The sequence below is a fragment of the Zootermopsis nevadensis genome, unplaced genomic scaffold (genome assembly GCF_977971745.1).
Source record: "Zootermopsis nevadensis isolate Lab colony 2312 unplaced genomic scaffold, Znev_1.0 Znev_ptg000023l, whole genome shotgun sequence".
NCBI classification, from domain to species: Eukaryota; Metazoa; Arthropoda; class Insecta; order Blattodea; family Termopsidae; genus Zootermopsis; species Zootermopsis nevadensis.
In genome coordinates, this window is record NW_028259155.1 from 5,441,763 (window position 1) to 5,468,395 (window position 26,633).

Genomic DNA, 26,633 nt, shown 5'->3' on the forward strand with positions numbered 1-26,633 from the left:
GACAGAAACATTAAACAAGACAGTCAGCTGGTAGGTGAGAGTTTCAGGAAGTACATTGCAAAGAAATGGGGGATTTCAAAAAGTTCTATGTCAGGACTAGTTCCAGTGAGTGACGGCCTACATAACAGAGTTGATATATAATTACAACTGTGAATTAATTTGGCCTTTGATTCTGATATTAACCTCGTGAAAAATCAACACGAAACTCCGTTAAGAGACAATTATTTCTCCTATGCCTTTCAAGGTAAAGTTTTATGACGAAACGCTTTCCAATACACGCTGTTCTAAGTTTGTTCAGTGACGTGTTGGTATTTGTCACATTGAGGTGTTCTTTATTTAATATCTTGGTAAATGTACCATGCGCATTGTCTATAAAAATAAACGAAATGGAACTTAATAGACTTGAAGAATCCACATCATAAGATTAGGACTTAAATTTGTCTTATAATTTATAAACTCACATCATCATATAGAATATTCCTTCAAAAGCTTCTCATACCACAAAAACTCTAGCCAGTCAAGATATTATTTTTTTAAATTAAAACATTCTCACCAGACTTCATGAAAAGTGGCAAATACGTCCTTCGAAATATTTCGCAAAGTTCAGATATAAAAACTGTACAAAATCAAAATTGCGTTCACAAATAAATCAAGAGCAGATTAAATTACCATACCGTTTAAAATATTTCGTATCTTCTTCTGATATATGAAAGCCTAAGATTAAAACACAAACTATGATTTAACTTGCTGATTTGTATGGAAGTAAAACTTATTATTTTCATATTAATATTAGAATATATATTGAGGGTATCTGAGAATAGGGTAGTGGGAAGATTATTCGGAGGGATTGCGCTAAACATGGTTGGAAAGCATTGCACAAAGAGCAACCTCATGTTTTTTACTCACGTAATCATGACGATCAAATCAAAGAGAACGAGATTGACGGGACATGTAGCACAAATGAGGAGATGAAAAATTCATACAAAATTCTGGTTGGAAAACTTCAAGGGATTTTGAACCTGGAAAACTCAGTCGTAGATGTGACGTCAGTATCAAAATGACTAAGAAGGCGAAGATTGTTAAAAAGATTCATAATGGCTCAGGATCGAGACCAGTAGAGGGTAATAAACCTTTGGATCCCACAAAAGACAGGATATTGCTTGACTATTTCAGCGACTAATATCTTCTCACAAATAACTATAATTCATAGAGATAGTTATCGATAATTCCTTGCGGTTTCCGTGTTGTTACTTTATATTACAATATGCACAGAAGATCAATGAAAATTTCAAGAAGTTGGCGCCATATGAGAAATAAGCAATAAAAACCTACAAAATAGAATATTAATTACCTGCTACAAAGAAATAGCAAGACGTGAATTTAACAAAATCTCACAACGGCTAACAAAGAGTTATGGAAAACTCTGGCAACCCATTCCTAGCACAAGTCCTAAAAATGTAATATAAAATGTTGGAAATGTCTACAGCAGTGGTCTTCAACCGGTGGTCCGCGGACCGGCGCCGGTCCGCAAGAATTTATTGCCGGTCCGCGAAATCTTTCACCTTGCTTTCACCCGACTATACCGCTACACGATTCGGGGAATTCCCACTGTTGCGAGGCGAGCGGCGAGCGGGGCGCTGCACGCGACGAGTATAGACGAAGTGAGCGGCCGCCAAATGAGAGTATTGCGTCAGCCCGCCTCTCGACGACACTGTAACCGTCCAGACATTAGAGTCCTGTGGAGTAACGCTGCAAGGGCGAGCTGGCCGAAATTCTTCAAAAACAAAGGGTCGTCTGTGTTAAGTGAGAAAGTAGGGGGAGGACTCGCATGTGGTCTTTTTGGGGGAGTGAGCTAGCAGTGGTAGTCGTGAAGGGTGTCTGGACAGTCGTGGAAAGTTTCTTGACTGTATAAGGTTAAGACGTTTATAAGCTAGTGTTTTGAAATAAATACATAATAAAGGTATAATTAGATTAATAGTAAATCATTATCTCTCGGTTACACATCCGATCCCCGTGAACGACCCTGAGCACCCGAGCTAGCTGGAGCAAACAACTAACCAAGGACGGTTATAACACGTTGCAAGAATTCTTATTTTATCACGCTCGTGCGTATTGTTTTTTAATATTGTGTTGTGGAATTTCGGAAAACAAATTATTTCTTTCGTAAAATTTGAAACCCTACAAGATGGATAAACAAAAAGTCAAACAGCAAAACCTTTTAACCTTCTTTAGTAGAGGCAAGGACAGTATTCAGAAGAATATTAGTGATGGTGCCGAAAGTATGCCAAGTGCTTCAAGTTTAGAAGAAACAAAGAAAAAGAAATATCCTGATACTTCGGAATGTGCAATACAAACCAAAAAGAGAAAAGGAAATTTTGTTAGGCATTACGATAAGGAATATTTAAAGCTTGGTTTTATTGTAGCCCCTGGCAGTGAACTATCGCCACGGCCTTTGTGTGTAATATGTTCCGAAGTTCTTTCAAATGACGCTATGAAACCGTCCAAACTTGCTCGTCATTTGCATTCGAAGCATAGAGATTTCACTGATAAGCCACTGGACGTTTTTAATAGATTACGTGACCAGATGAAACTTCAGAAAACTCAAATGAAAACTATGACGATTAGTGACAAGTCGCTGCTTAAAGCGTCCTACCTAGTTGCTCTTCGAATAGCTAAAACGAAAAAACTGTTTACTATTGGTGAGGAGTTAGTACAGCCTTGCATCTTAGATGTCGTACAAGAAATTTTGGGTCCTCAAGCCACTAAAAAACTAGAGGCTATACCGCTTTCGGACACCACTATTCAGAGGAGAATTGTTGACATGGCCATCGATATTGAAAAGGGAGTTGTAGAGGGGATAAAGAAATCGAGATGTTTCGCGATCCAACTTGATGAATCAACTGACGTGAGTAACCATGCTGTCCTACTTTGCTTCGTGAGGTATAGTGAAGATGAAGACTTAAGGGAAGAACTTCTTTGTTGCCTTGATTTACATGGACGGACCACTAGTTCAGAGATATTTAATACTCTTGATGAGTATTTTCAAGCACAGGGCTTAGACTGGAGCAAATGTGTTGGTGTGTGTACGGGCGGTGCTGCGAGCATGACTGGTCGTCGCTCAGGAGTAGTTGCGAAAATAAAGGAAGTCGCGCACCCAGAAGTTTTGTTCACTGACTGTATGATCCACCGGAAGCATCTAGCTGCAAAGAAGCTTTCTACTGAACTAAACACTGTGATGAATGACGCTGTGAAGATCATTAACGAAATTCGTAGTCGAGCTACGAACTCGAGGCTGTTCACGACACTGTGTGAGAGTATGGACTCACATCACCAGCATCTCCTACTCCATGCAGAAGTGAGATGGTTATCGAGAGGAAGAGTTCTTGCACGCCCGTTCGAACTGAGGGAAGAAGTAAAGCAGTTTCTGCGAGAGCGAAAATCTGACCTAGTAGAGCCTTTATTTAATGAGGAATGGATGGCTAAGCTTGCGTATATGCCAGACATATTTAACGTTATGAACGAACTTAATATTTCTCTTCAGGGGTCTTGTACGAATATTTTTACACTAAGAAATAAAATGGATGCGTTCAAAAAGAAGCTGGCTCTTTGGGATAGTCGCGTACAAGAGGAAGACATAGAAATGTTTCCACTTTTGGGAGAATTTTTGAATGCTGCTGATATCAACCAGAAAGTCATATTCAACATAATAAGCCAACATTTAAGAGCGTTAGCTGAAAACTTTAATAATTATTTCCCTGAAAATGAAGATCCACGTAAAGGTAACCTCTGGATTAATAATCCCTTTTTGGAAGATATAAAATCATGCGCACTTGATCTTCATGAGAAAGAAAAACTGATCGAGTTGTCTTCTGATGTCACTCTGGTGTCCAGACATAAAATGCAAAAATTGCCTCAATTTTGTATATCCCTCGATAAAGAATATCCATCTCTGAGTTATAAAGCTATCAAATTGTTGGTCGTTTTTTCGACTTCCTATTTGTGTGAAAAGACTTTTCCAGCTATGTCAGTAATAAAAACCAAACAGAGAAATCGAGTTGATGTTAATCCAGCGCTTCGTCCCTCAGAAACAACGCTGCAACCACGTATATAAAATTTGCTTACAAAGAAGCAGCAGCAGATGTCGCACTAACCAACAATTGTAATTTTATAACATTAGATTTAATAAATAAAATTCTATCTACATTGGTTTTCACTTCCGGCTGACGCCGGTCCGCGAAATATTTCTCCTATTTTCGCCGGGCCGCGGGTGTTAAAAGGTTGAAGAACACTGGTCTACAGCATTCAGCGTTGCATGCCTTCACTCGCTGCTCTTGTGAAAAAGACATCCTTGCACTGCGACTGTTGAAAGACAACTGACGGACTGGCGCGAGCAGGTTAAAAAATGACGTCACCTGCGTTGTCTCTTGTATGGTAGCAGCGAAATTGTGCAATATTAATCGAACCGAATTGTACAGAATTATAACCATCAAAAAATATTTAATATGGGCTGCGTCGCTTTTCGACCAACCTGTATCACAGCCAATAAATTAATTCGGACTCAAAATTTTGCATTTTGGCATGCGTTGAGGCAAACAGGCTGAGAAACACTTCCATACGGCATACCGGTAACTGACAATGCCATCGAATGAACTAGTGATAAAAGGTCTTGCCAAGCCATGAAATATAAACGACGACAGATTCTCGCTATCTTATACACTTACGTAAGCAAAATTCTTCAAATTTAAATAACTTACTATTTTCCTTTATCATAGTTATCAAAAGACCCCCAAGCAAACAACATGATGTCTGCAGACAGTCCTGTATTCCCTCATTGGCCGTAAATTAAACTTTCCACAACACTAAATACCTCGTTAAAATAAAGTTAAATTTATCAATGAGTTTAATTAAGCACCACTCCATAAAGACGTATCGGGATGTACACGTTATAAATCATCTGGGTGCTCCGAGTGGTGGTGACAATTTACGTATTCAGCGTATGGACAGAGGAGCTATTAACAGTTCAAACTATTATCAATCGAAAAAAGAGTGTATAAATATCGTATTGTTATCACATTTTATCATCTGGAACAACTATAAAAACTAAAATTAATTATATCTATATTAACTCGAAATGTATATATCAATTCCAATTGTACTGTCCGCGCGCCACGAGAAGTCCTCTGGGAGTGGGTTTTTTTTTTATGAACATCTACGCCACAATCTTTCACAAAACATGCGTCCGTCCTAGTGTACATTCATATACACAAAGCATTGCATGCAGACGACTGGAGGTCAATGTGTTTGGAGTAGGGATAGGCTAAGTGCGCATGAGCAGTAAAGTCATCACCCCTCCTCCTTCAAACGCTCCTACTTCCCAGCAGACTTCTTGTGGCACTTGGACAGAACGGGTTAACTCTACTTTGAATCGGAAACGTGTGTTAGAATCTGTGCCTTAACACAAGAGGAAATTAACTACTTTTATTGAATTCCCCTTAAATAAACCAAGAATTTCGTTCTTTTAATCTCACTGAATTTAACAAGATGCATATTTCTATGATGAACAAAAGACAAATTCCTAGCCGCATTTTAAACGAAATAATGCAATGACAGCTACTGACTGTTTTATTTGACGACACTAGGCCATCGGTAATATAACTTTGATTATTATAAATACTGAATTTCAAAAGACGTTGAACTAAGCTGTCGTGGACTACTTTACGATTTTATCCTAGTACGTGCCTTGAGAGATTGAGGAAAACCACGAATTACTTAAGTGATTTAACTTCTATAGCGTTAAATGAGAGAACTATTACGTATTATAAATCGAGAAATGTGTAAAACGAACAATTCGTGACATATTTAAAGGCACTATCAGTAAGTGATGTTTGAGGTTTTGACGGCTTCACAAACATGGTTTGTAGCCACAATCCAAGTGCTGTTTGCTATGATAGTGTGTACTGGATTCAACTATCTCTGAATTGGGACCAGCAGTAGGAATTAGTTTTGATGTACGTAGTATGTGATCAGTGTGTTTATGTTTTACGATACAGAAAATGTCACGTTTTGGTTCAGACATCTAAAAGATAGAACACCAGACTACAAATATATACCAGATACCTTGCTCTAAAATAAAAATTACAAAGTATATTGGGACAGAGATGTCGTAACAGACAAACGATAACGTACCAAGTTAAGACTGACGTCATATTTGTTAATAATGGAATCAAAAACTCATACGTAATAGACATTGCCTAGAATAACAGTCCAAACATAATGAAAAAATAAACAGACACAGAAACCCGAAGACTTAAGAAAAGTCAACAATTTTAAAATCATACCAGTGACTGCGTAGGCCGACGACAGGGTTAATACATTAGCCCATCATGTGGATTAGCATAATAAACCTCAACTAAATAAATAATACGGGCCTACGTACAAACAGATTTAGACACTTGTAATTATTGCAACATTGCAGTACAGACAACTCTCGATTTACGAACATTCGCTATAACGAACGTCACAATTCACTCAAAATTTCTTAAAGTCGCCAATAGATGGAGTTCCTTATAAAAACTAAATGCCGAACGTATAGTGAACATAATTGTAAGATTTAAATAAATAAATATATTTATTTTGTACAGTCTATACACAAACGTTTGAAGTTTATTGGTGTTGTAAAAATTATATAATATTAAAACATTTTGTTGTATAAAATATTATATTAGCGCTCTTAATCGTAAATACGATTTTACATTATATTTTTTAGCGCTTTTATTAAAACGACATGTTTCGACGGGTAATACCGTCGTCTTCAGGTTTTTATCAATTTAAAATATTTTAAAAACTATTAGATATTTGATGCAATATATTATAATGATCCGTAGTTCTGTTTGTAGCTTTCCATTTTCATGGTAAGTTGCTTATTGTAGTCAGACGTTATATTTATCTGTGGAATTAACGTTTAATTATTTTCTTGGAATGAGTATGAGCGCTAATATAATATTTTATACAACAAAATGTTTTAATATTATATAATTTTTACAACACCAATAAACTTCAAACGTTTATGTATAGACTGTACAAAATAAATATATTTAATCAAACACAAACATGACGCATATAAGATACAAATTAAATAAATAAACTTTTAAAAATGTATCTATTACAATAATTATCAGAAAATTATATTATATGATTATTATACTGAACCGTTCTTGGTTAATAAAACTAATCTAGCCATTAAAAAAGTTGGTTTACATGCCACGCCACGTGGCGTACGTTACGTATCGTATACGATAAACCATAACGCATATACAAATTATAATAAAACGTATTGTATAGACCATTCGATGTTTAGTAAATGGTTTTAATGCTTTAAAATGGCTGCTAACGTATACGATACATATCGTAAAATCTCAGGAATGCAAGATACACATAACGAACAGCGTCTTGGAACAGAACTCGTTCGTAAACCGAGAGTTGCCTGTATTACAATAAAATTGAATGAAATGTAATATTTAAATAATACATGCACCGATTTAACTTGTCCATGTCACTATCCGCATCAGAACATAAAAACTGAGACAAACATTTCAGTAATATTAATACGATTGGATTTTGTTGGTCCAGGACAGGGACCGGTGGAGGGCTTTGGTTAATTCGGTGATGAACATTCGGGTTCCCTTGGCCATCTAGTTAGTTAGTTAATACGAAATGGAAGAGGGCAAGAATTACAAGGGAAAGCAAAAGAGGATCTTACGAAAGCTACCATAATATGCTTGATAGAATTATGTACATAAAACTTCGTCTAATTTATGGCTGACGCTCGGCAGGATTCGTGTGGCAGAAGTAGGGAATTGTTAAAGGCTTTAAGAAATAAGTTCACAGACATAAAAATGACAATCCAACTGCCTCGTACAGCGGGTGCAGACTCAGCGAAATAACATAATATGATCATTATGCTTATCACAGGTTAATTACACCATTAAGCACGTGGCGGAAATAAGTACAATAACAAACTACAGTAAAATTAGAATAAGAATCATTAAATAAATCCGTGTATGTTACGACCAACTTTCTTGAAAAGATCCCAAGGATTCAAATCCATTAAAAATGACATTCAGCACCTAATACGGGACTCCTCCCAACCCTAAAATGGGACTCCTCCCAACCATAATACGGGACTCCTCCCAACCCTATGACGGGACTCCTTGAATCTCTTCTTTGGTCTTCAAATAGTCATTTTGCAAGAGTCCCATCAAAATTACAAAGGTTCTATTCTTGAAAAGAAACCAATCTTCGTAAAAAAAATCCAAATTCCTATATTCGCTGTGATGAATGTCATTCCCATTTTCAACACTCCACACGACTGTAACATTTTTATTCCTGAAGACAAGTCTACGCATTTAAAACACGGCATTGGCACAACCTCTAATGGCATGACCTTGAAACGAAATTTAGCGAGTAGAACAACTGATTCAATTTATGCCTGCATTGCCTTGTGACAGTGTTGCTCAACCTTTCTACACTTGCGGCACACTAAATATTGTTTAAGAGTCATGGCGGTACACCAACCCCATTTTGCATGTCGTGGGAGGGGGAAATAGATGGTTTATGGCATTGATTGGCCGCAACTTCTTATAAATCGACCCCAACGAAAAAATATTAAATTTGATGTTTATAATTATCTATCTTTGTTATTATGTCTATTTATTTTAAATATATTCGTTATTTTAAATAAATTAAAATATGATATTTCCTACCGTTTGATCCATAATCTATTAACTATCATATTTTAATTTATTTCAAATATCATATTTCCTTCCGTTTGATCAATAATCTATTAACTATCATATTTTAATTTATTTCAAATATCATATTTCCTTCCGTTTGATCAATAATCTATTAACTATCATATTTTAATTTATTTCAAATATCATATTTCCTTCCGTTTGATCAATAATCTATTAACTATCATATTTTAATTTATTTCAAATATCATATTTCCTTCCGTTTGATCAATAATCTATTAACTATCATATTTTAATTTATTTCAAATATCATATTTCCTTCCGTTTGATCAATAATCTATTAACTATCATATTTTAATTTATTTCAAATATCATATTTCCTTCCGTTTGATCAATAATCTATTAACTATTACATTTTAATTTATTTCAAATATCATATTTCCTTCCGTTTGATCAATAATATATTAACTATCATATTTTAATTTATTTCAAATATGATATTTCCTACCGTTTGATCAATAATCTATTAACTATTATATTTTAATTTATTTCAAATATCATATTTCCTTCCGTTTGATCAATAATCTATTAACTATCATATTTTAATTTATTTCAAATATCATATTTCCTACCGTTTGATCCATAATCTATTAACTATGTGTAAACATTTAAACTTAAAGATACTTATTTATATTTGTACATATATATTGCAGAAAAATACATAGTATCAATAACAGTAAAGGGCAGATATACATGTTTTGCTGCAAAGTGATTGTGTTGTTTTCCAATTCCATTTATTAGATCTTGTCTGTCCTCAGTCTACCAGATCACAATAAACAAATTGAAAACTGAGACAGATCAGAAAACAATATTAACAATCATTTGTCTCATTACGGTTATAATTATAAAATGAGGTGAAAATTTCGAGACACACCGGTGTGTCGCGAAACATCGGTTGCGTATCACTGCCTAATGAAGATGTTTTCTTGTAGCAAAGTTCAACGCGGATGATTACGGTGTCTGATGGATGTTGATATATTGTAAATAAGCAATTAAAACTTTTAGACGTAGTAGTGATAATTAGATTTGTACACAGTTATTTGTACAGTTTTGTGGTCATTGGACGGAAGATGCTACTTACTATAGTCAATCCCAGTTAGTTACATTCAACCTAGTCTTCTTATTCTTCTTCTTCTTAAGCCTCGCGTTTGCGCCACTGTCAGCCAGTTCGTAATAAGACGTACTTTAGGGTCGCCTTAACCGATAGGGAACAAAGGATGGGCTCGGCTTGTAGCAAGGAAAATCATGACTTGTTACTACTCATTTTCGATAACGAAACGTCGAGATGAAGATAAATTTTATTTTAATTTCCTGCAAAAATTTTCAAGTATTTAAGGCACCATACGCTTGTAAAGTTGAAATTGTACGGTTTGAGTGAAGATCCGCTGTTATATTAATCGTGGCCCCGTTTCTAATGTGGAGGATAAATCTATCTTTGACTTCAGGTAACCGAATTTTGTAGAATTTCGTTGACAGGAGTTTGTCCTAAATTTATCTCCAACGTCGGCAATATTTTCCAGACTACATGGCGCTGGCCTTGTAATCCTGGAGTCCCGGGTTCGATTCCCGGCGGTGCCCGAATTTATAACTTGTGTTGGGCAAGGCCGTGGTCTAGGCAACACGGAGTTTTCCTCCGGGGGCTTCCCCGGTTTCTCCGTGGCATCCCAACAATTACTCCATTCACACACAGAAGAAGGCAATGGCAAACCACTTCTGGATCATCTGCCAAGAACGTATATGAACAGGTCCCAGTCCGAGAAAAGGACGGAAGGATCCTGTTCATATGGACCTGTCGTCAGACAGAACACTAAATAATAATAAGATGAGGTGGTCTAGCGGTTAGAACGCTGGCCTTGTAATCCTGGGGTCTCGGGTTCGATTCCCGGCGGTGCCCGAATTTATAACTTGTGTTGGGCAAGGCCGTGGTCTAGGCAACACGGAGTTTTCCTCCGTGGCATCCCAACAATAACTCCATTCACACACAGAAGAAGGCAATGGCAAACCACTTCTGGATCATCTGCCAAGAACGTATATGAACAGGTCCCAGTCCGAGAAAAGGATGGAAGGATCCTGTTCATATGGACCTGTCGTCACACAGAACACTAAATAATAATAAAATACAACCCAGAAGACAGGGTTTGTATTGTGGTGGTTTCGTAACATATCAGTTGAAATTAAAATTATTTTCTTTTAGATGTAGCTGAATTTAGAATGTTGTTCATTTTGGTATTAATTAAATATTGTAAATCAGATGACATGTAAAATATTTGTTTACGTCATTGAAATAAGTGTATTTCTGACACGTTGCGTTTTGACGGTACTAAATAAACCACGGAGATGAGACTTGATTATACAAATCAGGGACTGTAGAATCCAAACTACGGAGTTAGTCCAACATCAACAGACATTGTGCAACGACGACTGACAACAACTCGAGTAATAGGTATGACACTAACATACTCCATTTCATGTTAACTGAGTCTTTGTCGATACATATCGATTACACAACATTAGTTCCACAGTTTGTTCCCGAATGGTGTTGCTAAGGTAATTAAATTAAGACGGGTGAGATCAGCAAAGTATGACATAAAGTTTATAAAAGCTTTGGTCGGAAATCAAACAAGAAGATATATTAAGATAATATAAAAATGTATCTCATAAAAATGCTGTTTCATTTTCAAAATTAGTCCCTACATGCGAAGTTTTTCTTGTATTGGATCCCTGACAAGTGCTAACCTAATGTCACGGTTAAGTGGTTAGCATTCCTGCTTCGTAGTTTGGTTCGAAGCCCGACCCAGATACTGGCTATCTTATATTTTTTTATCTCCTCGTATTTGTGATTTTACGTTTGTTTTGTTGCGTTCACGAAGCCGATGAATTATCAGAAATGACTCTATTTGACAAAACATTGTATTTTACATGTGATGCTACCATTAGGCAGCCTTCAGAACTACGTCTAATGTTACTCAGCATGGCCGATGTTTGTCACTGCTGTTAAGTTGAAACAGATGAGAAATCAATGAGAAAGAAATGAAGTACAGTACGAAAAGGAGGACAGAAACGAAAGGAGTACGAGGCAAAGATAAAAATAAAATAAATGCGTGATGAATTTTTGAACTAATTACAACACGGCCGCTTTCTGTTACATCCTTCCCAATCCATCGCTGGCAATCACATCACAGTTCAACGTTATGAACATATTCAGTTGAAACATCACCGTTAAATAGATCAGCAATAAATCCAATCGTGATATAGTACAGTGTCCAAGAATAAAATCTTAGTAAATTTTTAACGAGAATTTGTTGCCAGCGAATTTAAAATTGATATATTCCCGAAACGCCTATACTGGAGTTCCTCAAATAATGAAAAGAGTCTAACACAATGTTGATATAATGAGTCAAATGTCACAAATTTTTAGTGAATCGGGAAAATCTTTTGCATGTACGTTGTTAAGAGCAGAAGAGTTTATTCATTAATCTGACAGCTGTATTACGTCTCTACAATCTCTTGGTTTCATAATGAAAATATCCCATATTATTTATCATCAATTAAACCGAATTTTTAAGCATAGGAACTTATCTTTGAGAGCTTAATTTGACTCATACACGTCAATTACATTTAAGATAATTAAAATCAAATGCACTCATTCATAAGTCGAATTAACCAAGTCTGAATGTCTTATCATCATTCAAAACAGAAGTTACGGAAAAAATCAATGGCCAACTTTAAATGCCTCTCTCTCACTACAGAGAGGAGTAGATAGGATAACATTGGCGTTACAAAACATGAGGTGTCATTTCCAAAACCACAGAAGTCCACAAAACTACGAAAAAAGAAACCATATTAGCAAACACATTATTTAATTTTACGTTTGATTTATTTTCCCTCAAGAATAATTTAAAATACATAAATTCTTTATACGTGCAGAGTTTAAAGATACAGTTTTTTTGGACTCGTGTTATTTTTAATACGTACCCACACAATATCCAAGGAATATTACATTAATCATGTATCAATTATTTGTTTTAATCCGTCTGATCACAATATAATTTTTATTTAAAATTTCTTATAATTAAGATAATAAAATATCTTTGACCCACACCTATTCGAAGACACTAGTACTTCTGGACATATCGGGACACTCACTCCTACATCTTTGGCCGATATGTACATCTAATAACATTTAAGAAAAACAACACCTTCGCCCAAAAATGGAAAAACAAACGTAATGAAACATCACCAAAAAACTACAGAAATCATAATTGAGTTTTAAGTTCTTAGATATATTTTACACCTGATGATGGTTTTATAAAAACCGAAACATGTTGTGTAAGTGTTCCGAAATGTAAATCGATCAATCGATATGGAACATGAATGATATTTTATTATCTTAATTATAAGAAATTTTAAATAAAAATTATATTGTGATCAGACGGATTAAAACAAATAATTGATATAATATTCACAATACGACGCAATTACACTATCTTATTAATCATGTAGTGTGCCTTTTTCACAGCTGCAGTGACCTGCGAAAGTCCCTGTGGGTTAGGTTAGGTTAGGTTTCTTTGTGGCCAAAAAAAATCAAATAGGCTACGTGTTTCTTTCTGTCGAAAAATTTTTTTACTCTAGTAGACTCGTAGCAGAAAGGTGAATTTTAAACATTTTGAAATGCACCAACATCCAACAACAAAATCGAATAAAAAGTTTAGTCAGGTCTAAACTGCAATGCCACATTCGAATGGACAACTTCACTGGTGAAGAGAATATTGCTTTGTAGACAGAATTATGCAAGGAGTTTCAGAATTTTATAAAATTCTGAGGAAACTATTGACCCTAAGAAAGTTAACGTAACAGGATGAGCTTCAACATTTGTAATTTTAACTTGACTCAAACAAGATAATGAAAATGTAACATGCTTTAACATGTACTGAAGTGTGTTTTTGTGAAATAGGGCGTGAATATATAAAAATTCGAGGTAGGTTGAATAAAGAATTTCCGTGAATACAGTACGGATTCTTCAGGTTCCATAAAATCTAAAATTTGTTTAACAATATGAGTATCTATCAACTTAATGATGACGTTCTATTTTTCTGGAGAGAATAAGGAAAACCACGAGGTAACTCAGTCAAAACTAAGATTAGATCACAGGTCCACCCGAACGCGAAGCAAAAGTGTTAACTGCTAAGTCACAATTGGAACGGGTTAGAGAAAGTGTAACCACAACAGAATCATATACCTCGCAGATAAAATACAACGTAAAATTAAAGGATGAAAGCAAAATTGTAAAAAAAAAGCATATTAAATTATACCAATTTGACTGTAATCACATAAAAAGATAATAATGAAATTTTAGCTAAATACACAGCTTGGCGTAAATAAATATTAAACTTACAGCTTACTGGATTTTATATTTTTTTTATAATTTTTGATTCGAACAATTAGCCACGGGCTCCGCGTCCTTTAGCAATGGTTCTTATCCCAGAAGACGTCAAAATTAACAGTGACAGATAAATTTCAAATGTTGTACCATATATAGTAAAGATTTATATTCAAAAATCATTACGTTAAAATTTTCAGATTCCTTATAACAGGATTTATATGAATTCCTACAGCCACAATTAGGTACAAAATTTTGACATCATATTGTCATATCTATCCACCACCATCTTTCAACTTCAATTACATACTTAGCAACTACTTGCCAATGTCTTATTCCCATAATTTTAAAATCCTCTTGAACTACATCTATCTATATCTCTTTTCCTAGCTCCTTTCATTACGTTTTTATAAATATTCTTTCCATAAGTCTACACCATCTCAATCTGAGAGATTTTACAAATTTTACGATATCCACCCCTTCTAACATATCTTTTATCTCATTATTCCTTTTATTATCCAACTTTACTAAACATTATCCGGAAAATGGCGCGTATATATCAAATATTATACTTTTAATTACATTTTATTAAACTTCTATTAACACAGTTCACAGTTTAAAATAGTTATAAGACATAAAACATACATTTAAAAGCGACTATTAAGACATATTTTTAAAAAAAAATTGAGGTAAATGTTAAATGAAATGCAAAGAATTTGTTTTTGTTTGCTTGAGTTTGTATACAGTAACATTTTAAATCACAATAAAATAACATCAAGACCAGGAAGGTACAAATAATAATAAAAAAAAACGTATTTAAGAAATGTGCTTATTCACCATTCCGCTTTCGTTCCGTCTTAGGTCCATGCTCGCCTTTGCGTTAATGATCGGACAGAGACTCGAAGCCGATAAGGAAGTTATCTTGAATGTCCCCTGTAATTGTGCTTTCATTTCAACCTTCCATGGCCAATAACGTAACTTTTTCCCTCTTTATGTTTCCAGCCTTTGATCTCTGATAATCTTCACACTGAGGCCTCGTTTGTGAACCATATAAAAGACGACGGGTTCCGTTGAGCGGTTCAGTTTCTGTGCTGTCGAGTCATGGACAAGAACTGCACTCTAAAGGTCGACAGACCAGTCTACGAGAATGAGGAGCTCCACAGGACGTATGGCTACTACAAACCCGCGTCTACCGGTAAGTCTCTGCAGAGAATCAGTTGTTGACAATATGACGCGACATAATCTAAGAAATACGATCACGGATGCCAGACGCCTGTATTCAAAACCCCCTACACGCGTTTTTAAACATTATAATGGACATTTGACCTGACACACAAATATTAGATGACAGATTCATTTATAAACTCAGTTGGTCATTAAATTAGTTAATTTATTAAATCATAACGTTAATTATTGTTGAAGTCTGGGGTATTTCTGAACAACGGTGCATTATAACATGTGAAACTTTTAAATTTGATTTTATTCATCGTCTAAATTATAAAATTACGTTTTGAAAATTAAATTATGCTTCTGTCTTCAAGTATAAAGACGGTGGGGAGGAGGAAATATGTTAGAAACCTGATGTTTTCTACATGAAGACGAAAGCATAATTCAGCTTCCAAAACGTAGTATCATAATTTTATAAATTAAACGATGATCAAATTCGAAAATAACAATTTTACGCATTGATCATTTTCGAGTTCAGAAAAGTCCATCCTGTTTCCATAACATGCATTTTTAATATCATCCTCTCATTAACGTATTAGTTTATTCCCATTCGTTCTATATGCCCTGGCCATTTCATATTTTCCAATAAATATATGACAACAAGTACATATGAACCTCCATATCATTCATTGCTATGTGTCCTGGTTCCTTAAACCAAACTCGATAACATATTCATAGATAAATATTATATAACGTAAAACTGTTATTCTCTTGGACATTAAAGCAAACAACTGACCTACAGATATCCCTCCACATTCCCTACTCAGTTTATTTACGATCTTGAGTCGAACACTACATTTCGCAGTTCATCTATGTGCAGGTCCCTAGCATCGAATCAAAGATCTCTGCGCCTCGCTGCTGAACCTGAGAGATCTCGTTAAAAAACAGTGCATGTCCATGCTTCAGAAAGAAAGATAAAGACTTCTTAGCAATGTAAATGAAAAAGTCAACGCTGCACAGAGAGATAAGAATATTATGTACATACGTGTAATTTAATAAAACACGTATTTATCGTTTATTAATTCATTGACAAAAAAAAAAACTTTCGATCTAAAATATCCATCCTCATTTGTAATCCAGTATCTGTCCCAGACTCTGATTATTCGTAGTTATGCCAAATTCACTGGTTTACAAACTGTATGCGTCTCTTTCGTAAGAAAATATAGCTCTCTGAACACATGAAACTTAATTTTAGAAATAATTTAAGAGATTGGAAAGTTTCTTTGGTCAACCGTCTGCTTCTAACCTAATCTAGAAACGAGTGTCACGTTACTGTCAATGCCATTTTATCGTTGCATCTAATAAAACAGAAAAACAATATCTACTACCAATCAACAAATATGTTGAAAATAATGTTCAACATCCGAAAAATATCAAGAAACTTACAATAAACATTTAAGTTTTAATATGCATGTATCTTCAGAAGTCATAAACTTGTTGTTCATGCTTTATTTTTAAGATTATTATATTATTATTTAGTGTTCTGTGTGACGACAGGTCCATATGAACAGGATCCTTCGGACTGGGACCTGTTCATATACGTTCTTGGCAGATGATCCAGAAGTTGTTTGCCATTGCCTTCTTCTGTGTGTGAGTGGAGTAATTGTTGGGATGCCACGGAGGAAAACTCCGTGTTGCCTAGACCACGGCCTTGCCCAACACAAGTTATAAATTCGGGCACCACCGGGAATCGAACCCGAGACCCCAGGATTACAAGGCCAGCGTTCTAACCGCTAGACCACCTCATCTTATTATTATTTAGTGTTCTGTCTGATGACAGGTCCATATGAACAGGATCCTTCCATCCTTTTCTCGGACTGGGACCTGTTCATATACGTTCTTGGCAGATGATCCAGAAGTGGTTTGCCATTGCCTTCTTCTGTGTGTGAATGGAGTAATTGTTGGGATGCCACGGAGAAACCGGGGAAGCCCCCGGAGGAAAACTCCGTGTTGCCTAGACCACGGCCTTGCCCAACACAAGTTATAAATTCGGGCACCGCCGGGAATCGAACCCGAGACCCCCAGGATTACAAGGCCAGCGTTCTAACCACTAGACCACCGTGGTGGATTTTTAAGATACTGTTGTTTAAACTTTGTTCCAACAATAAAAATCAGTTTATTTCGTAGTATCACATAATCTGATACAGTAGACTCCCGATTATCTGGGGGCAGATAAACCGAGTAGTGGATTAAAAATTAATTTAGAAAATCTGTCGTAAACGTTAGAAGGTTTCAAATTAATACAATAATGACATTATTTAACATATTAAAATAAATAAATTGTAGCTAAAACCTAAAATTTACGACAATAGAACGTTATTACGATCCGTTGGAATCATTTTTTTTAAAAATAGTTGGTCTCCACCGTATTAAATTTTATACAAAATCTTTTTTTGTTATTAGTAAATATTTAAAAAATGTTAATAGTATATGTAATTAAACGTACGTATTTGTAGCATCTAAATGTTTTTGTTACGTTTTTATCGATTATACGGGAAAATATATTTCGCAAACAACACGGAGTTCGCCATCTAACATCAAATTGCATCTAATTCCTTGTCTCAACAGCGAACCAAACGTCCTCTGTTTGGCACACAAACGTATGAATGCAGAAATTTATTTAGGGACGTTTTTACAGTAACTCAGACTACACAGCGTCGAATGAAAGGATATGGAAGGAAGCGGTCCTGGCCTAACGCAAGGTACTATCCCGGAATTTGCCTGGAGGGACTGAGAAAAACCACGAAAACCCTCAGTCAAGTTAGTCGGTCTCCGGGGTCGAGATTTGAACCCGAGACCTCTCGAACACGAAGCTGGTGTGCTAACCACTCGACCACGACGTTTGATTACAATTATATCGCGACAATAATACTTTAACTGGGGATTTATATATGGCCTACACATCTTAAAAGGAGGGAAATATATAAAGGCCGTACAGGAGAGAAAGTTTATCATATAACCTAAGTCTAGCTTAGAATTTTGGGTACTCTGACATGCAAGTAGTCATCTTTCATCGCGTCTCGCCCTTATAAGAGACTCGGACTTTTAAACAGTACACACAGCTACAAAAAAAATCTAAAATTGCGATATGTATCATGGGCTCAAATCCCGAGACAAATCTTTGGGCACTGATCTAAATTTAATCTTCTACACCAGAAATCGCATGAGCCGGGATAACTCAGTCAGTATAGTGACTAGCTACGGGCTGGACGACCGGGGTTCGATCCCCGACGGGGGCAGAGGATTTTTCCTCTAGCCTCTGCGTCCAGACTGGCTCTGGGGCCCACCCAGCCTCCTCTACAATGGGTACCGGGGGTCCTTTCCCGGGGGTAAAGCCGGCCGGGGCGTGACTCTAACCACTCACCCCCATCTAGTGCCGAGGTCAAAGAAGAGAGGAGCTATACCTCCACTCACCCCAAGCGCCTACATGGCGTGTAGTGAGACAAACTTTACTTCTACACCATAAATCGTCGCTTCTTCTATAAAAGATGAGAAATTGCTCGAATTTTAAACGTAAGCACAAGATACTTAAAATACATTTACGAAAATTTTCCTTCTAACGCTAAAGCTCTTTAAAAAGAGGAAACAAAGTTTCAAGAAATATGATACATTTGATCATCCACAAAATGTCCCAAAGTATATATGTTCAAAGGCTTTTGTCAAAAATTGGCAAGTGGACTAATGTCACTCTCACTCCAAAGGACTAAAAACTGTAACAAATGTTTCCAGAGTAACCGTTGCAGTGTAAAGAACGCCCAAAAATGTTTGTGATAAACGACCACATCAAAAACCTATTCGCCCCCTCTACACCCTCGATAATCGATTACACTTACAATCGCTTATCTCTCATCGATAATTGCTTACACTCGGATGGATTAGCAAATACCTTTCTTAAATATCGATGTTAAATAACCAACTTTCCACTCACCGCAAACACGTTCTTCAAAAAACGCTAGTAAAACAATGCGGTCAAGGTTGTACACAGGAATAGTGGTCTAATTTCAATAAATGTCAACGTCTTAAAAATACAGACCACACTATACCAATATATGAAACTATCTGTAAACACCCTGACATTTTTTTTATAAAAGTGGACGTTTATTCAAACCTCTTTTATAAATCACTGCAGTTTTTGAGCATATTTGTGCGGGTAAACCAATCCTATTCAACATAACCAACTTGGAAATGTAAAATTTATTATAAAAATTCGAGACATACATGAACCCTTGTTGCGACACACCGGTTGCGAACCACTGCCCCAAATCCCGAAAATTAAAATAGAAGTACGAGGTACTTATTTAAATATTTTCTGTTAAACCCAATTCTTTCCTGCCTGCAGTGAACACGAATATTATCATAATTGTTTGAAATACATTATTTATACGCTAATATAATTCACTCGTTGTTCTAGAGCAGTGGTATTCAACCTTTTTTGTTCGCGTACCCCCAGATATAATTTCTCTTCAACTTTGTACCCCCAAAGTTTTTGGTGTATAATTCAAGTTATACATAGTATATAATCTACATCTAAAATGAATTAAATTACTGATTATTCAGTGTTTATCATAAAATAATATAATTTTTTTTTAAAATTTCACGTACCCCCTAAGATGTCTTCGCGTACCCCCAGATATAATTTCTCTTCAACTTTGTACCCCCAAAGTTGTTGGTGTATAATTCAAGTTATACATAGTATATAATCTACATCTAAAATGAATTAAATTACTGATTATTCAGTGTTTATCATAAAATAATATAATTTTTTTTTAAAATTTCACGTACCCCCTAAGATGTCTTCGCGTACCCCCAGATATAATTTCTCTTCAACTTTGTACCCCCAAAGTTGTTGGTTTATAATTCAAGTTATACATAGTATATAATCTACATCTAAAATAAATTAAATAAATTAAATTACTGATTATTCAGTGTTTATCATAAAATAATATAATTTTTTTTTAAAATTTCACGTACCCCCTAAGATGTCTTCGCGTACCCCCAGATATAATTTCTCTTAAATTTTGTACCCCCAAAGTTGTTGGTGTATAATTCAAGTTATATATAGTATATAATCTACATCTAAAATAAATTAAATAAATTAAATTACTGATTATTCAGTGTTTATCATAAAATAATATATATATATATTTTTAAATTTTACGTACCCCCTAAGATGTCTTCGCGTACCCCCTGGGGTACGCGTACCCCAGGTTGAATACCACTGTTCTAGAGGGCACGAAGCTCGTCTGTCAGCGTAAACAGATTCAAAATAAGTTTATTTTGTATAAAATAAAGACTCTAATTCACTTCGCACGTAAAATGGCTAAAATCTAACTACAACTAATTCTCTAAAAGAACAACCCGAATTTTGAACTACGCTAATACAAAATCTCGCCACTGGACACGGCTGTTAGCTAGTTCCGTCCACTTCAAATCCTCAAACCCTACTTACTTAATGTTCATCGTGACACTGTATGGTCTTCCAATTAGCCGCTGTCTAATAAATCTTTTCAGTAAAATTCTGAATGTATTCTTTGTTTCACTCCATCCTAGCTACATTCCCAGCCGATCGTGGCGTAGCAGATTTCACCAGCCTAACAATATTAGGTGTCATATACAGACCGTGGAGTTAACATGCGAAAATTACGTCTGAGATCCCGAAATTAAATAAGGAATTACACCGATATAAGCTTGTACGGTCAATATTAAAGAACACGTGTGCTAAACCTGAGGTTAAATGTCATGACCTTCTGTACAGAAAACGATACGCGACTGCTGACAAAGATTAATTTTATTGTGAAATTATCCTTGATACATTTTAGTGGCATTTTTAGCTAAGTATATGAAGTTAGGTCTTTTTTAGAATCTCACAGTCGTTCTACTATTCTGAAAATCCCCCGCTTTAATGGTACCAGTAGGTTAATTTCCGTTTTCACATGAACACAGCCCAAAAACTCGCAAAGTATTTGTTTTCAAATACATTTTATCAGTATTATCAGCGTATAGGTTCGACAAGGTTGCGCAATGCCAAAGTCGTGAAGTGCGCAAACGAGAAGGCTCGTACTGTCAGAAAAACATGGCGTTGCGACAGACGATGGAAATTGGCCGTAGTAGGTTCCTAATTAAGTGCACGGACAATGATCCATAGTCAAGGCCGATAAATCGTATTGAATGAAAACGGGGGACCATAAAAACATTAGACACTCATAATGCACAGAAACAGGTCCTATGAAGGACGCTTATGACGTTATGAAAACACCGGAAGAAAAATTCTTCAGGTCTATAAGCAAAGAGGAATGGGTAGCCCGAAGCACGATGAAATGCCTGAATAGTTTATAGTCATCCTAAAAATATACTATGATAACAGCTTCAGTCAAAATCGAGTCAACCAGCCATGAACAAATGAGTGTAGATCCTTTAGATAATTGAAATGAATACACAATAAAAGGCCTATTATACATAATTATATGATAGAAATTTCGTAATATCGTAATATTTTGACTCTGCGTTTCACAATTAAAAAGACAATAAATTAAAAATTCACTATGCTTGAAGGCTCTAAAAATTTGGGAAACATAAAAATTAATATGGTATAGAACAGCTGATAAAATCAGCTAACACGCAGACAACTATAATAGGTTTATTTTTTTAAAAAAGATTTACTCAAATAAAACTGACGTAAATTATTTAATCACAACTGGAGTCAGTGACCTTTTAATTACGGCAGGTCACATTTGATATTCATATCTGTGTCAACGAGAGTAGAAAAAATTAATAAAATAGCTGACAGTAAGGATAACTGACTTAAAAGTTTTGTTGGTATTCACTTGAAAACGGCAACCAGCTGTTATTTCAACCCACCGCTGAGTTTATTGTAAACATGTAATTACTATTCAAACAGTTCTGTTTTAATTACATTGTAAAATTGTAAACACGTTACCTGTATTATCCCACAGTAATAATTTTGTCAAATATATCATCTGAACAATGGAACAATGCACCTTCGAGTAGTGACGCGATTTTAAAGTTGCACGCCTACGTCTACAAAAACTTTTGTTTCATAATTTGTGTTTACCTGACGATACGCTTAGATAACAGACACATTTACGTCAATGTTCTTCTCGGTAGCATAAACATGTTCCCTTCTCAAATTGGCCAATTCCAAAATCATGTAACGGGGGCCTCGGGTCGAAGATACCAGAGGCAAATGACGCCTAGAAGCGTAATCATGTTGAGGTTATGTTCATACAAAACCTCTGCCAGAAGGTGGTTCTGCTAACAGTGTTAATACCTAATTCTGCCGCTTGATCGCTCTGTTGTAGTAGGCGAGTTTATGGCAGGAGTTGCTGCGGATTGATTACGAACGTGGGAGGAGAAACTCGACAAAATCACTGCGCGTGAATCTTTGTCATGTGAGCTACTGAACGATGGCAGAAAATGTGACCGATGAAACTAAGATTTTATTAATAAAAGGACCATATGAAATACGTGACCACTGTCGTGCGTTACCACTCAACGCTGAAAGAGTACAAACTGTTTATAATTGCTGTACATTTCCTTCTATAAAATGAGGGGAAATAAAAGGAGATGGGAGGGGAGAATGGGAAGCCTCCCCACCCATTGGGTTGGCGGAGGGAGGGTAATTCATACGTAAAGTTGCTTTTCTGCGGCATTGATTACGGAAATTAAAAACATTTTCTTCTTCTCTGTAACCGATGGAAGAACAATATAAAATTTCTATGTTCATAATAAAACCTTCACAAGTAACATACACAGCATGTAAAATGCGTGTATTAAATGCGTGACATTTCTCATATAAAACAAATTCGTGACGTTGTTTCTCTAACACACTGTCCCCAACTAATAGGTCATTAAGCTGTGGCCTAACTGTCTTGGCTTCGCGATTGTCTGCAGATAAATACATAATTGAAGTTTATGGAGTCACTCATTATTATATATTCATATACATACATAGACGAGCCATTCATTAACAACGTGATAATGACCTTGATTTTGTGTGCCCACAGGCTGAAATGTCTGAGAAACACTGATTCAAATAAAAAACGGTCTCGTGGCTTTAAATAAGCGACCGGATTTAAATCCAAACCCCCGTCAGCGTAGGCAAATTCCCATTTTGGTCAAAAGCCTCTCTTTTGTCATGCATTCGATAGAAAGTGATGACATCATCAAAGGTTTAATGAACAATACCGTGAAAATCTAAAACCTTGGTTAACGCTCCTGCTTCGTCGGAGACCGGCTATCATGACTAGGCTTTCAGTGGTTTTCCTCAGTCCCTCTACGTAAATTCCGACATGGTACCTTAAATTAGGCCACGACCGCTTCCTTCCACATCCTTACCATTCATTATTCAGTATCAACATTTCATTCGACGTGATGTAGTCTGAGGGGCTCGGAAGTAATAGGTTGAACTTCGGCTATTATCAGAGCCCTTCGTTGTCGCCATTTGCGTGGACAGAATGTGGAAAACCACAAAGAAAAGTCACGATAGCCGGTCTCCGAGCCGGGATTTGAACCCGAGAGCTCCCGAAGTACGAGTGTTAACCACTCGATCACGACATTAGGTCCAGAAAGTATAAAGTGATACAGTCGATTCAACCGTGTGTCGATACATCCATATATCGATACCTCTTGCCCGTCCATACTTCAAAACGCCAATACTGAGGAGAAAATATACTTTGCTGATGCGAGCCCCTTCTTAAACTGATAGCACATCTCTGTATCAGACTGAGTTCAACGTAAATCCACCCCACCCTTTTACACATTCCCACCTTCGATTATAGTTTCCTGCGTCTGAAGAAACACTAAAAGAGTTAAACTTATGTTTCTGTTTCAATGTCGAACGTCTTCATCACACTGTGTTTCATTACACCCTATCTAACACATTTAACAAGAGGGACTTCGACTAATTCAGATCATATTTCATAATCGTTTTACTCCAATATCATTTACTAGCGTGCCACGGTGGTCTAGCGGTTAGAACGCTGGCCTTGTAATCCTGGGGGTCTCGGGTTCGATTCCCGGCGGTGCCCGAATTTATAACTTGTGTTGGGCAAGGCCGTGGTCCAGGCAACACGGAGTTTTCCTCCGGGGGCTTCCCCGGTTTCTCCGTGGCATCCCAACAATTACTCCATTCACACACAGAAGAAGGCAATGGCAAACCACTTCTGGATCATCTGCCAAGAACGTATATGAACAGGTCCCAGTCCGAGAAAAGGATGGAAGGATCCTGTTCATATGGACCTGTCGTCAGACAGAACACTAAATAAATAATAAATAAAAATCATTTACTACTCGCATCTCGCAGAGACACGTCTGAAAATCCAGCAGTTACGAATGGCTTCGGTTGAAATGAACACATATTATCTCACGCATACATTCAATCGACGTTTCGTTAGAAGCTCAAGCTATACTTTTTGGCGAAATTTTAATCCGAAGCTCGTCTAAATAAGATTTAAAAATTCAATCCGTACCTCAAAGAGAACATCATCGTTGTCTGCACTGAATATCACACGAGCTCCATCACTCTGTGTGCAAAACGCGGAGATACTGGACGTTAAAACAGTTTGACAAATAGTTATAATTCGGCCTGAAATGGTAAAAGGCTAATTCATTTCGGAAGATTCCAAAAGACCTGTCAAACTGCAGAAAATGGGGTGGTTCTTGCTCACTTTGACACTGAGACTGTCGGTTCAAATCCCACTCGAGGCATGGATGTTTGCCCGTGTCTAATTGTGTTGTTCTGCCTTGCGACAGGGTGATCACTTGTCCAAGGTGTCACGCCAAATATTAAAACTGATTCACAGTTTTAGAAAAAAAATTCTGAATTGAAACAGGCCACATGGGCCTAACTCATAAGAGTATTAATAAGAACACAAAGAATTCCGGAGATAGGGATTAGCTCTATCTAGTGGGCCCAACTGAGTAGGAACCTGAAGACGGAGATAGAGTCCCATCTCCGAAACGTCGTTTTTACGTTTTATATTTACTAGACGATGGATAATATCCAAAAAAAAAAATTATTCAATTGACAAAGAATTCTATCACATCACATCTTAAATCTGCATAATTGTTTGCACCAGAATTCTCATGGATCATTTGTCATTCTGTGGATTACAAGAGACCTCTGACCAAAGGTACGAACACAACCACGAACATCTGTCAACTGTGCACTACTACTTCGTATGTTGAAGATTCCGTATTCAAATTTCAGCCTAAATACCGGCTATTCTGACCGAAGTTTCTCTTATATTTTTCCACAGTCACTCTACGTAAATGCCAGGAAATGACCTTCCTTCCATATCCTTAACAATTTCCTCTTTCAATTCTATAAAGTCTAAGCCACTGATAGTATCACTAAATGAATCATAAATACATCAAATAAACCAAGTGTCAAATTGTAAAGGTGATATTAATTCTCGCTTATAAAAGCTGAAAACATCGGTAAAAACCACTGTAAAATCATGCAGTGTGAAATGGACTTAACGAAGAACAATTCATATTTGAGCATTTATTTACTTCAGTTCTGGGACGAGTTAAAAACTGCTACAGAGAATGGAAGTTTCTCCATTTCCTACAGAACCTAATTCCAATAACTCAATGGCTTCCTCATTACAAGTGGCGTAATGACTTCGTTGGTGATCTTATCTCTGGTATCACCGTTGCTGTGATGCACATCCCACAGGGTAAGAACTACGTTCGATATTAAAAGGAGTAAATTAACATATATTTCTGTTTATAGTGAACTTTTATAACAATATCCAAACTCATTTACATATAAATAATATTAATAATGTTAATTATATTGTTGATAATTTCACAGAAATAATGAACAAATAACATAATACACCACATAATATGCAAAAGAATCAGAAGAAAAAAGGAACATCCACAACTACAACCTACAATCTACAAATACTGAAAAGCGTGCATTAAAAAATATTGAATAGTTTTAAAAATAAAACCTGAAGATGATGCTGAGACATCGAAACATGTTGTAATATATATAGCGCAAATTGTAACATCGAGGAAACGATAAATAGCGCGAAATATTTATATCAATTTTAATTTTTAACATCAATATTAATATAGTTTGTGTATAGACTTGAAGAATAAATATATGTATATATTTCTCCTTTAACTAAATATAAATTCACGTTTAATTCAAGTGATACTGCAAGTTCTACTAAAATTCACAGGTG

The 26,633-nt window shown here is 36.0% G+C and overlaps 2 protein-coding genes across 4 annotated transcripts in view; one reads left to right on the forward strand and one right to left on the reverse strand.

Annotated features, from left to right (window-relative positions):
• CRMP (Collapsin Response Mediator Protein) overlaps positions 1–26,633 on the reverse strand; it is a 118,376-nt gene that overhangs the window by 72,307 nt on the left and 19,436 nt on the right. The gene's annotated exons all lie outside the window — the stretch shown is intronic.
• Positions 15,247–26,633, forward strand: part of Prestin (solute carrier family 26 member prestin) — a 29,233-nt gene continuing 17,846 nt past the window's right edge. The window contains exons 1-2 of the mRNA XM_087354486.1: positions 15,247–15,385; positions 25,956–26,117. Of these exons, the coding sequence (XP_087210612.1) occupies positions 15,292–15,385; positions 25,956–26,117 (256 nt within the window). The 5' untranslated portion in view covers positions 15,247–15,291. The remainder of the gene's footprint in view (positions 15,386–25,955; positions 26,118–26,633) is intronic.